Source organism: Bombus terrestris, chromosome 4 (assembly GCF_910591885.1).
Source record: "Bombus terrestris chromosome 4, iyBomTerr1.2, whole genome shotgun sequence".
NCBI classification, from domain to species: domain Eukaryota; kingdom Metazoa; phylum Arthropoda; class Insecta; order Hymenoptera; family Apidae; genus Bombus; species Bombus terrestris.
This window is the reverse complement of record NC_063272.1, coordinates 1,529,679-1,544,290: the sequence shown is the minus strand read 5'-3', so window position 1 is coordinate 1,544,290 and position 14,612 is coordinate 1,529,679. Positions and strand designations below refer to the sequence as shown.

The 14,612-nt window shown below is 35.2% G+C and overlaps 2 protein-coding genes across 6 annotated transcripts in view; one reads left to right on the top strand and one right to left on the bottom strand.

The window, feature by feature from the left end:
• The window catches only part of LOC100647828 (paired box protein Pax-6), a 143,417-nt gene that overhangs the window by 91,687 nt on the left and 37,118 nt on the right, over positions 1-14,612 (top strand). The window lies entirely within an intron of this gene.
• LOC100645733 (gamma-gliadin) lies at positions 7,053-10,226 on the bottom strand. Of its 2 annotated transcripts, none has more exons than XM_003402401.4 (3): positions 10,113-10,226; positions 9,056-9,517; positions 7,053-7,672 (listed from the first exon to the last, which is right to left on the bottom strand). In XM_003402401.4, exons 1-3 carry the CDS (start codon positions 10,116-10,118, stop codon positions 7,229-7,231), a joined length of 912 nt encoding a protein of 303 aa, XP_003402449.2. In that variant the 5' UTR covers positions 10,119-10,226; the 3' UTR covers positions 7,053-7,228. The 2 variants fall into 2 exon arrangements, with proteins under 2 accessions (XP_003402449.2, XP_012174199.2); XM_012318809.3 differs by having other exon boundaries at positions 9,056-9,520; positions 10,113-10,222.

The window sequence follows — 14,612 nt, the reverse complement described above, 5'->3', positions numbered from 1 at the left end:
CTTGAAAGCAACATTGAGAATATAATAGATCGCGTTCGATCTTGTCCTCCATATTCATCTTTAACAAAAACATAAAAAGTTGATGCGAGAGCGTAGGAAGCCGGAGGATCGCCATTCCTTCGTTTATGCCTCCGTCCTTCTCCCTCTCTGCATCCATATTAATTCGGCGATATTAATCAAGCAGCGAGTTCTCGCGTACAAAGGCTTACCGATGTAAGCGCAGTAGGAAACTTATTGTTTTGGTACCCTCCGGTTCAATATCGACGTGCCCTGTGACGCAATGCGTATATGCTTACACTGGTTGCACATCACGCTCATACACACAGAGACACAGACATAGCCTTAACCTATACAAAGGTGTGTTGGAGCGGGCGCAAATATTCTAAAAACTCAACAGCAAAAGCTATGTATATGTATATAGAGATATATGTATATATATGTAGATGTAGACACAGGCGGAGAAACGGAAGGATCACAAAGGCTTTTCTCGTTGCAAGCAACCAGCCAGGCAGGCAAGTAAAAGCAGGTGCCGACTTCGAAAGAGAGTCGAAAAGAGTTCGACGTAGCTGTCGACGGGGGATCTCCAATCACTGGCAGGCAGCGTCTGCCATACGTGGAAGCTACCGCTGACTTTCAGCGGGATCTGCCTTCCCTTTTCTTACGCTCATTGTTTCCCCTCTGTCGCCTGCCACACGAGAACTCAGCAAGCTGTGTGATAGAAGTAAGACAATATACAGTAGTACGTACTCCATTCATATGAATCTATCACGGTATAAAGAAATGCAGTGGCTACAAAAGTATTAGCACTTATAGCACTATCCTTACTTCCCAATGAAGAGCCCTCTTATCAGGTTCTATACATTTCGTTTTCATACTATTAACTTTTGTGACATAGGAATACCAATAAAACATACGAAACTTATAGTTACTGTTAGATGTAATTAATTCAGGTGTAAGTTGTTTCTCAAATCGATGATTCGAATCTCAAGGGAGACACTGAAAGCTGGAAGCTTCCAGTTGTGAAGGTTAAGAATGTGCTTAAAGGATAAAATTAGTGAAATCAAGGAATTAAGTAAATCGATGTGAATCGTAATTCATTAGAATGCCAAACTATACGTAAACAGATACGATTTAATTAAAAACGATCAAACATCTTGAAACGTATAGGATAATCCTACGACCAAATGTCTATAAGGCCAAATTTCTAAAATCGTTAATTTCCACAAAAGAATGACCCTCATTTTCGGCTTTAGCAACCTAAAATATTTCAGAAAAGACACATTCAGAACAAAAATTTTCCAATTCCTACACTGTAATAAATCCATTATTTAATTACGTATGTATCTCGTATGAGCCAACTCCAAGACATTCAATGTTACTGTTAATTATTTTATTATAATCAAGTCGTACAATATACAAATAAATACTGACGATTAACTTTACAAATTCGTCATTCGTTATTTCAATGAATCATTACGAATTTCAACATAACACTCAGTGTTTTCAGCAACCTGTACTTCTCAATTCTAAACACAGCTTCAAACAAAAGAGAAACGTCATGTTTCGGACACAGGCCGTGAGACTAAGAGAAGCCAAAATTAAAAATCCTGAGAATCGGACTACTACGACCACCCGCAAACACGGAAAAGACTAAAAGCACGAAAAAAGAAAAGACGCGAAAGAAAGAAGGAACAGAGAGCTGAGAAAAAAGATTGAAGGTCAGGGCGGACGTTTCGACGGTGAGCGAATCTGATTCTCGTGTTTCGAGTCACGAGGGTTACTCGTTCCTCGCCTGGGATTGTTTAGGGTCGCGAAAGGGGGTAGCTTGGTTTCCTCGCGCCCTTGCACCGCGGGTATCCTGCGTTCTTTCTGTATTCTCGGTCGTTTGTCTCGCCTCCGCGAGCGTCCATATTAAGAAAATAGCGGGAGGTTCCCGCAGTGCCTGTGGGAATCTGACCAAACCGATATCCTCCTCTTTCAGTGGGAACCAGCAAATATTATTTATTTATAGTGGCTCATAAAAGTATTTCTGCATTTATGATAGATAACTTTTATACGTATATCGTGCGTGTATTAAATACAACATTTAAAACATTTTGGAGAAAGACATTTTACTATCATGATCACATAGGTAGAATCTGAAGTGAGTACGAAAATATGTGTATGTAGAAGTTATAAAATATTTACTGCGAACTTAACTTTAGTAAAATATTAGTATACAGTATGGATAGCCACCTTAAGCATATAGATAATAAGAGATAAAGATAATCTCAATGAATACTGAGACCAACGCGGATTAAATCGAGGGGGTGGGGGGTGCCTTTCTTTAAAAGTAATAGAGTAAGATAGGATTATTTGAGTTAGGAGAATATTTAAAATGAATATTTAAAAAATAAAAGGAAACCTATAGTATGGCATTTATTACATTCTTTTATTTCTACATGGATTTAGATACACTTTCTGTCTTGACTTAATTATTGTATCTATGTATCTTTCCAAACTCAAAAACAAAACAAACTCCAATAATACATTAATAAGCAAATTTATATTATTATTGTGATACATTAATAAATAAATTTATATTATCATTATGATACATGTAAAACCAAAAGCACTGGGTTTCAAATCTATATATATATATATTAAACAAATTTGTAGAAAATTAAATTAATTGTAATTAATATATTTGTATGATGTAATTTTATATAGCGTAATGTGATGCATAATTTTTTAATACATTCTGTTATTTTCACGCGAATGTAGTAGTTTTGTTTCCTGTCGCGATAATCATCAGTTACGCAACGGATGTTTGCGTGTTGAATTTCACAGTAGAACATTGTTGTTCACGATGCAAGGGTAGATTTATCTGATTGAATATAGTAATCGACAATGCAGCTGCATATCTTTCTCAGTTTCAGGGCTGATTTAACGAGATTAATCTGCTTGAAAATAATTTATGCAAAAAGTATAGTATTACAGTTTGCATAATCATCATGTTAGGGGATGTTTAATGTAGATAAAGATATTACAGAAACGACTCTTTCAGTTCGATTAATATGATTTTCATAAAATTGCACGGTCCTTAGCAAAGGCTTAATATGTATCTATATATATATATATTTATATTCTCGAAACAAAATTGAACAATTTTAATATTAAAACTTATCTTCATAAAATGTTTGAAAAGTAAGAAAATTTATTTAATTCATCTCATAAATTTAATAATTATGTATGAGAAGTGTGTAAGTAGGTACATATTAAAATTTAATAATTGAGGTATTTGAAGTTTAATTGTTAGATTTTCCAAGTAAAATAGATATGTTTACTTACTTTAGAAATATTTTACGAAGATAAATAGTAAAAATATAATAAACGTAAATACGGTACATAATTGCGTACATTTCTTGCCAATCTATCTGTAAATATATACAATGTAGTATACATATATAGGTATGTCTATTCATAATGTATGTATTATCCGATAAAAAGTAGCAAGAATAATAAAAAAGATGAAGATTAGTAAATATCATATTGAATATTAAAGTCTAATACTAAAATTGAGTATTAAAATTCTATACCCTTTTAACATTTTTATATACTATAATATTTCTATTTTATTATCGACTCGTTAAATATGTAAAAATTCTTAAATTACAAAAGTGAAAATGGCGAAGGCTCAAAAACACAATGTCGTAATAGATTCGCTTGAAATATAAACAAATCACAAAGGACAAATTTCATGACGCGCACGAGGCGACTCTGACCTCAGACTTAATTTACAACACGGAGGTAATCTCGCGCGGAAGACCAGTTATTTAAAATCTCCTCGGCCGCAATTATTCTCCACACAATAAGCGACAACCCTAAATGCGCAACACTTTCGCTCTCACTTTGTGTGTTTTCTCTTTCTCTTCCTCTTTCTGCTTTCCCATCTTTTTTCTGTTAAAAATAACACCTCTAGATGAAAACGAGGAGACAGAAAGAGAGAGAAAGAGAGGGAGAGGAAGAGAAAGACCGTCGCGACATAGAAGGGGAGTGAAAAGTGGCGGAGGTTACTTCCGGAAAAATTAATATCTCGTGGGAAGGGCGGTGCACCGGCTGTTAGCTCAAGTGCAGACCTGGCAAGAGTAGAGGGAACCAGACGGAAAACTTTGTTTTCCAAAGCAACTTCTAGCGATGGCCTCAAATATGTCGCAGGCAGTGTGCAGAATGGAACATTCGCCGAATGGATTCAATCCCTCTATAAATAACTTGAAAACAAGAAGCGGTACTTTTTCAAGCACATTCGAACTCTCTATAAATACTTTGAGAGATAAAATAGATACTTGCAAATAGAGTGGAATGCTGCTAAAATAGGTTTGAAAATTTACGTGCACCTTATCAGGAATTCTCCATCCGCTTAAAATTATTTTTCTCGGCTATTATCCTTAGATGTGTAGTTACAGGTATAAACGTTGAAACAGAATTTATAGGAATCCCATTTAAATTGATTAAAAGCAATCAATTTCGTGATTCTCATAATTCGTTTGCCACCGGGAAGGAATTCGATGCATTCGGATATTGAAATACACTTCAACATTTGGAAATTCAAAAATCCCACGAATCGAAAATTCGAAAGTTTGAACGGTTGAAACTTTGACAATTCGTGAGTTTAAAATCTCGGGAACTCGAAAATTTGAAAATTTCAACATCCCACGATTCCGAAATATCGATACCCAAAATCCTAAAACTTGAAGATTTCAATGTTCCAAAATTGCCAAATACGAAAACTTGACAATTTCTTAAAATATCGATGTAATCTTACACAAATTCTCAAAACTTACAAATATGCAGATGCTGGAGCAAAATGGTATGTTTCTTAGCAGTATGGATAACTAATACCAATAGTAATCCGAACTCTACGAAGGGATCCTTTGCTATTAGTACACGTTAAACTTGATCCCATCACTAACAACTATTCGCCTCCCTTTTGTGGTTTTCCTCTTTGTTCTCAGGGATAACCCTGAGAATAGATATTTTTCGAGAAGCGTCGAGTTTAGGAGTATCCCAAAGAAACTCTGGCTCACGGAATTCACGAGGTTTCAAACGACCGCACAACTCTCTCTCTCTCACTCTCTCATCGACTGGGGTTGGTTTGGTCTTTAAGATCAGTTTAATTGGTCTTGACCGCTTGACCGGAGTAATTGGCCAATCCGAAATTCGGTTTCGAAACTAGCTGCTGCTTGAATCTTGAGGCCATTTGAAGGCGTCCTCAAAATCTCTTTGTTCTCAACGAAACGAGAAGCCGTATTTAATGTTTGGAAAAGTTCGAGCAATTGGAGCTCGATTCAATTGTTTCAATGTGCACTGTTGAAGATAAGTCTGGCGATAGTCTTATGATTTTTAATGCGCGTGGCTAATTAATTAGTAATTAATATGTAACACACCTATATTTCCCGATATAGGAAAGAGTATAATATCGCATACTGTTCGAACATATGTATTCATATCACAGAAATGTTTATAAACTAAAACCTTGTTACTTTGGTGATCAAATATTTTTATGATAGAAGCTTATGTGTACATCGCTTATCAGAAATTTCTTCTAAACGAATAACCCAAGTACCATCTCGTCAAAATAATATTCAATAAATGTTACCAATTCAATAAATCAAAGTTAAGACATATCGATAATTAAACCATCACTGATTTATGAAAATAACTTTTATTGAAAATACTATCAATAGACATCAATAAACAAACCATTGCCAATCAATTTAAAGGAAAAGCGTAAATCGTTTCTAATTCTTAACAAATGTTATCGGTCTAATAAACGAAAAAGCAATATATACGTATCTAGTCATTGTTATCCAAACAAGGGAAAACCGACTCTCTCCTCCCTTTTTTCGATTTTACCGCGACCAGGAAGTAGGAGAAGGGAAGAAAGAAGAGAACTGGCCGCGGTGGTTGCGGCATATGATGAAAAGCATGGAATGGCGAGGAGAAGGGCGAGAGAGGGGGCAACATTTTGGTGGGTTGGAACGTGGCTGTAGAATTTCAGCAGGATCCTGACGAGGGATTGGCTGTGTCGGAGTGAACTTATGAAACGGCCAACCCCGGTAGAGTCGAGCGAGATATTAAATTTCTGGAATTTTGCGGTTAGGCGCGTCTACATGCCGACGGGTCTGCCACCAACACATCCGCGTTTCTGTGCTCGTGTCCACGTGCCGTGGCTAAGAAAATTCTTTCACAGGATTTCTCCCATTACCGTCTCGATACCCCCTGTCTCCGCATAGTTATTCAATATGCTTGTATTGGTACGTAATATGGCTGGAATAAAGGCGGTTCGTTTGATTTCTGACTTTCATTGTTGCTAGCTAGTTAAGATTCGCAGCATAGTTAACCCTAAGTGATTGATGTTTTGCTCGATTATGTAAAAAAGCCTATATTTCTGAATTGACACGGTTGATTTTAGAACCTGAAATTGAAGAAATTAACTATCAACCACTGTGTGCTTATGGTATTTAAGAATGACGTTAATGTTAAGTCTGAACCTTAATGTGAAGTCTGAAAGTACTTTACTCTACAATTTGATATCTTCTCATCTTAATTTATTAATTTCTCCTCTTTAATATTTGTCAAAGGCATCGATCTTCCTTTCAAATACACGATACCAATAATCAACGTACACGAAGATGCAATATTCAATTTGTACAAATTCATACTTTGACGAATATAACTAAAGAGATGTATCCAATTTAAACAGAGATTTGTTTCTCAAAGTGCCTTATATGCGAATTATTGCACCTTTATAGTTCCTATGCTGAAACTAAGCATAATCATCCGTAGTCTAGAAATGAGTCGTTTAAAAGTCACATTGATCAACTCCGAAAGCCGAAAAGAACGATGATGTTGCCAATACTATTCTTTAAATTTAGAATCTACTATTATTTATATCACAATTTTTGCAATAAACGAACTCATGAAAGTCATTTGTTCCTTGAGAATGAAATATAAAATATGCAATGATATTGAGGAATCGACAAAATGCAGAGTCAAATGATAATTACCCATTGCTCGTTAACATCGTCTTTATTGTTCTCGCAAGTAACTTAAAATACGATCCATATTTCATATGTACGTAACATTTACAACTGTCTTAAAACTACTTTCAAATTAGGGCGCTCATGGTCCTCGTCAACTTATAAATCTACAATTACGCATGAATCCAATAAATCCTCTTATTGACCTACGGTAAGGTCAAAAGGTATCTGGAGTCGCTTGGTCCAGTGTAAGCAGCGTAAGATCCACTGCCCAATGGAAGCACTCCAGCGGGATTATCGTATTGATACTGTACTTGTGTAGCAACCGGTTGGATTTGTAATTTTTGCGGTTTCGATTCGGCTGGTGTTGCGATCGGTGCAACTGGGGCGACAGACACTTGCAGTCCAGCTGGCACGATTTGCAATTTTTGGAGAGGAGCGTAGGCGTAGATGGGTCCACGGAGTGGCTCCACGTTTTCAGCACGAATCTTAGCGAAGTACTTCATGGCTTCGATGTTCTGGCGGCTGACGTAGCGGACTCGTTGAAGACGGCCATCGGGTAGGGCTACGTAGTACTCGCCAGATTGCTGCGGCTGTTGTTCATCTACTTCTTCGTCGTCGAGCTCGTTCACGGAGTTGACGGGCTCGGACTGATACAGCAGAAAAATAGGAATAGAATTAGATTTATATAGGGTACAACCGAGAAAGAAATGATTCTTCATGTAAAAGTAATGAATCAAAATATGATTTTTTCCAAACCTTTTTCCAAAAATCATATGCGGAATTTAAAAACTACAAAATTTTCCAGCCTAAAAATGTTATTAGGAATCTGAAAACTGAATGACTTCCTACTTTAAAAATATTATTAAAAATCCGTGAATTAATAAATCCTAACAATAAGATTCCTGTTACTCCAATTTAAAAAATTCTTCTAAAAGTTGTAAGAATTTTTCTTATAGCCAAAAAAAAAAAAAACTCCTGCAACAATACCAATTTCATATATATTCTCGCTGCACTCGCTAAAACGAACAAAGTAAAGAGGGCTGACCAAAGAGAACGGAAGAGACGCTTAAATTTCATCGACGTTGAAACATCGTGTTACGTATTATCAGACTTGTTATCGTCTTATTTGGTACAACGAAGGAGAAGAAAAGAAGATTGGGAGAGTGCAGGCCCGTTTGGCACAAGGCTACACGAGAAACACAACGCGAGGTTTCCACGGAATTTTAAATCGCGTCAGGGAATCGTTCCCTCCTGTCTTTCCCTGGGTTCCTTTCTGTCTCGTTCTCCTTTTTCGGCCGTCTTAACAACATTAGTATTCTACTCGTCGTTTACTTTCGATAGCTATGCAGGCACGCGTGTGCCCCTACCAAATTCAAAGGCGGCGTGATACAATCCGTGATGCAGTGATCCGTGATTTCAGTTCCTCCGATCATTCTCGTTATCATCCTTTCGATTGAACGTTTTCGAAAATTCCGACGATAACTTAATTGTCTCCTTTTAGATCGATTCATTACTGCGTTTGAGATGTTTTATGCGGATCGACGAACTGACTCGACATTTTCGAAACCAATTTTCTTTTAAAACTATCGCTATGATTTGTAATAACACTAATTTCGAATATAATTTTCTCATTAAAAATTAACAAAATATGGTTTAGGTCGTTGTGTTTGAAAAGTTCGATAGCTTCGAATATTTTAAAAGTAACTGTTATAATATAATTATTAGACCGTAGGTGTTTATAGAAATTCATATTTTTATTAACACGATTTAAAAAATGAAATCTAAATAGAGATTTGTTTCATTTACCGAATATTGCGATGTGTACTTTGCGCTATATATTAGACACTTATATGTATACAGGTCATATTTTGATCTTAGACAATTATTTGTGCCAATGCAAGATAGAAACTCCCAATATTCATCACTAAACCTAGTATTAAATAAAGAGAATTCAAAACGAAATTCTCTTATCTCAAACTCACTGGTACCAAACTTAAATATCGATAGAATCCAAATTAAAATTCTCTTACCTCAGACTCAGTGACACTAGCAACCGTATCTACTTCAGTAGTATCTGGCACTTCTGTAGTAGTAGTTTCCTGTGGTGGTCCATACTGTTGTTGAGGAACCGCAGGTGGCCCATATTGTGATTGAGGAACACTAGGAGCTCCATATTGCTGTTGAGGAGCACTGGGTGCTCTGTACAGTTGCTGAGGAGCAGCAGGTGCTCCGTATTGTTGCTGAGGAGCAGCAGGTGCTCCGTATTGCTGTTGAGGTGCGCTAGGTGCTCCGTATTGTCTTTGAGGTTCTCTTGGGGGAAGATTGAAGGCTGGCCCAGGTGATCTCCATCCGGAAGGTGCATAAGGTGCACTAGCAACAGTGGTGGTTTCTTCCTGCTGTCTGGCGAAGTAGAATTGCCTTTGTTGTTGAGAACGATATCTTGGTGGCTCTGCCATCACCGTGGCGGTCAGAAGAACGAAAGCGACGAAGAGCTGCTTTTAAGAGTGAAATATTAAATTAATAGTGTCCTTCCGATCGAGATCTACTATTTTTGTTCATTTTACTTGCCGCCCAATATTGTTCGAAAAGAAACAACTTTTTTGGTTTAAAAGTATGGCTCTTACAAACAGAAATTTAAATAACCACTTTTGAAATGTCCAATAAGACGCAAAACTACGTATCTAATTCTACGATCAAATAAATTTTTGTGGCAGAAAATTGATTATTAAATTTCAAAGTTGCTCGTCCTGAGTTTTTCTCAGAGTCTATAATTATTTTTTGTTAATAGACAGTAGTAGTACATATCTACAATCAATCATAAGAGTATCAAATTAGTACTATTAAAAAATGTCTCTTTATTCTCAATTACATATCTTTAAGAACTAACTTTAAATATATTAAATTAAAATTGACGTCAAAAACGCTTCTCCGATACTTAAGAACAACTTGCTGCCGGATAATTGAACATATATGTAATATATGTATTATTTCGGAAACTGTTCAAGTAAAATTTGAAATTTTTGATATTTGTAATAAAGTGATTACGAATTAGTTCTTCGAACATATCGCTCTAATTGTAAGAAGTACCTTCATTGTGGTGCTAGTAAGTTACTCGGTTGAACTGTCGAGTTGACTGATTTCCAAAGTCGACGAGGTGGATTATATACACTGAGTCTCGTATGCGCACTGCATGTTTAAAAAGAATTATACCAGTTTGCCATCAAGTGACATTGACCTCCTAAAACACTGATGAATCCTCCATCATTGTTGGCTCACCATCCGGTCGCGTCTTACCTTCGTTTATTTCGGCGTTTCGAGACACGTACTCGATGAACACCACATTTCGTTTATTCGAACTTTGTTACCTTCTTTCTCCAGTTAGATTTACTCCTTGTTCGTCTTAGTTTCTACCATAGTAAGCGAGTGCAGGTATAATAATGTTTAGAGTAATTTCGATCGTTGACCATTCTCTTAAGCTTCACGCTACTTCATACATTCAATTATCTTATTACTAGATTACTAGACTGCGGATTTTTGTCCATTTATTGGAAATTTAAAGCTGAGAAAATGCATAGAATGTAGACAATGCACAAAATGTATATAAAAAAATAAATATATGTATATATGTATATAAGAATATAAAATATCTAAAATACAGTACTTGTTATACCGCTTAATAAGTGAAACAAACGTCTGTCTATGTATATATAGATATATATATAACATTTAACAACACGCAACAGTTCTAATTGAAAAACGACCGTCGGCAACTGTCAAATTTCTAATCGTACTTCGAAGACAATTAAATAAATAAAAATCTGTTAAATATTTCCCTGTACGTACAATCAAATTAATAATGTACGACAGCAGAGTAACATTAAAAAGTAAAATTTAATAGACGTATCGGTACCAGAACGGTCTTCATCACGATATTTTTAATCTAAATTGAGAAATCCCACATATGCTAATCATCACAAATTTCTAAGTCTCATTCTTATTCCACGAGTCGTCATCTGAATCAGCAAGAATTTATCCATTCATTGTCCATGGCCGATTCTTGTTCATCGACGAAAGAACATCGATTACGTCGAATCACAGATCGTACATAGAAATCTGAAGTAAACATGATAAAATTACGTATTGCAAGTGGTAAATTATCGTTAATTCGTAATTAGTAAATAGAGCTTGTGCTTTGTTCCTTTTTTTACATACTCTCTAAACTTACGGCCGCTTTCTGCGTGTATGTGTGAGTGTAGTATACAATTTTATAGTACCTATACAATATACGACAGAATCAGGAAAGTATTTTATATTTGCGTTAGAATATTCTTATTACAATATTTTATATTTAAGGAACGTATATAAATATTTATTAATGCCTCCTGTATATAGAATTTACAAGGTACATATTTACAAATATTCCGATCACGATTTATTTAAGCAATTAATTATCCATTATACTTATACTAATAAATGTTGATATTCAACAAGACTATGTACGAGTACCAAGGTACTTAAGATGACTAATTTATTCCTAAATTTTCAATTTACTATTTTTTACTCAATATATATGTTTGTTATAAATATCTTGTAATTTCCACATATGCATATTTCCAAGTTGGCTTCAAATTTTGTCAATATGTGTTAATGAAATATTAAAATGTTTCATGAGTCTCATATACTATGAACGTACAAATTTTCTACGTTAAGGGTTCAAATAATAGTCAACGTAAATTGAAAAATGTATTTTTATAATTGTTAAAGTAACAGTGCGTGTTCGCCAATGGCTAACAAGATAACGCGACGTTAAATAAAAAAATAAAAATGTGTGTGTAATATGTACGCAATGTTCACAGAAAGTATTTGCACACTATTGTGCTTATTATACCACTTATACGCTAACTGATTAGATTCTAATAGATTAAATTTCATGTCATTTAGTAAGTACCTACTTTCATATGAGTACGAAAAATTGATACTGTGGGAATGAAACGCATCTGCTAGAAAAACGCTCCATTGAAAAATAAGCGTAGGTGCATATACATGGATATTTATGTATAGTACAAATACTTTTCGCAATCACTATATACGATATATCTAATATACAATCCGTGTGTATCGTGAATCGACATCGATTATGTGACGATTACGTCGATTTAATATTAAAGCAGGCGACGAATCGATGGCGGCACGCTCCAGGCGTCATTTTAATTGATTCTTCGCACGCAGCACGCGTGACTATGATTTTCGCGCTAATAAATTCAGTGGTGAACTCGATCCTCGAGCAGCATCAGAGAAAAGAAGGATGAAGAGAACGTGCACGGCGATATCAGGGTCGAGCGTGCGTTCATCCTTTAGAATTTATAATGACAGATACAATTCTGTCAGCGAGTGATTCATGCGACAATTCGCAAAAGAATCTCGTGGTCGGCGCCAGACGCCGTTAAATTTGATCCGCAAATTTCCAACACGACCAAATTCCTAATCGAATTTTTTAAAACGAAGGTCCAATTATTACGCGATCAACGAAAATAGAATTTTATCAGATTTTCAGTGTTTTTTATTCCGTGCACGTTTCACCTATGGTTAAATTTAATTTTTCTTGCCTATATATTTATGAGTTTTACAATCGTAAGTACATACATTGCAGAATTTTTAATCGAATTTTTGAAAATAATGTTGGTCAAATTTTTACACAATGAATAACAATCGTTTTCTTCCTTTCCATCTTGTGACTTATCTAAGTATGTTATATCTAGATTAGGTTTGTTGAGTTTAATTAATTAGTTATCTACAAATTTTTATTTCCTCACTTTTTGTTTTGATCTTCTACCTGTAATTGATATTATTTTTTAATTTCTCATAAATTATTTGAATTCTAATATATTTCGAAGCAATGAATTGATAATAACGACAAGAGGCAGCTAAACATAAGTCGTCTCTTTCTATCAGATTTATCAAACAAATAAATGTACATAATGTATAAACGTGTATAAACCGATATCTACAATAAAATACGTACTTATTATAATATTTAATAAATGAAATAAATTTCTATTTAGATTTCATTTTCTTAATTAATTATTCATAAAGATAAAATTCTATAAACATCGGCAGTCTAATTATTATTTTACATATAAAAACTTCGCTATTATATTTTGCGTATAATATCTATGTAAAACTGTATAAAATATTCAAAGTAAAATGCTTATTATAGTATTTATTAGATTAAGTAAATTCCCATTTAAATTCCATTTCTTTAGTTCCGCTTATTAAAAATATAGTATAAAATTGCATAAATATCCGCCATCTACCGATAACACTAACCTTAACCTTACTTTTGCACCGTCACGAGAATTCTCGTATTATCCGAAGATTTAAGCCCTTACAAACAAACATATTTTCGCATTAGCCGTAAATAAGCTGAGTTACCTATGTTAACGCCTAGCTCTTTTGCTGCTCTAGACTTTCAAAATATTATGAAAATTTCTAGGATATTTATTAATGCCTCCATCGAACGTTTCCTAAGTAAAATGTTAATAGGTTTCTTTTAGGAAAAATAACAATTTCGCTTCGAAGAAATTCACGAATGTAATTTCGCCCGGGGTGTAAACGACCCAGGTTGCCTATGGAGGGTTAACATAAAATCATCAGAAAGTACGAATCGGTAACCGTGACTCGCGGAATGTGGCAATGTCGAAGGGCGATCTCGTAAGAGAGAAAAGGGAGAGTCTGGCAGCGAACAGAGATGAATATAGAAGAGAAGGAAAGGATAGCAAGTAGGGGCAAGCGGAGGGGTGGTCTGGCTAAAGCAAATTATTCACACTCAAATGACTCCATTTCAATATCGGACCGAGGCTCAGGGACAAAAGAAGGGCGAGATGCCTGTCTCCCTTCTGCTTTCGCTTTGCCAGTGCCCGATACCTTTGCCTGCAGGCTGCAGGCTTAGCTCTCCTTTTTTTTATCCCTCTCGCTCTCTCTTTTGCTGTTTTTTTCGTGCCTGCATCTTTGTCTTCAGTTCTAAACCTCTTCTTTTCGCTCATTTTTCTGTACGCTATTCCACTACAGCTCTGTGTGTGAACGTGTCTATACATCGAGCATATAATAGGGAGAAAGTAAGAGACGAGAAAACTGCTCGAATCCACGTTAAATGCAAGATAAATCGCCATGATGAGATATCCTTGACCTTTTATGAGGTGGAGTTAATGGTAGAGGTAGATTAAGATTGATAAAATTGATGGAATAGTTAGTGGTGGATATGCATTGCGAAACAATGTGTAGATTGCGGATTTTTATGCGTTTATGGGAAATTTGAAGATGCAAAAATACACAAAATTCACGTAAAAAGCAGTTTAAAAATGGAATATGCAAAGTACCCAAAATAAAGTACTCTCTATAATATTTGATAAAAATATTTGATAATATTGATAAAAATATGGATTTATGTAAATTTTTATATCTATATGTAAATTTCGCAAGCTCGCGATCCCAAAATTACGAGTGGGAATTATAATGTTCACGAAACATTACGTCGGAAGAAAGTTCAGCGCGCTATTAAAAACGCAATCGAATCTCCAAGGAGCGCAG

Excerpts from the sequence above, each read along its gene's own strand:
- LOC100645733 (XM_012318809.3), bottom strand. Across the intron at positions 7,673-9,055 it reads CTAGTGTCACTGAGTCTGAG|TCCGAGCCCGTCAACTCCGT; the intron begins GTAAGAGAATTT and ends CTGCTGTATCAG.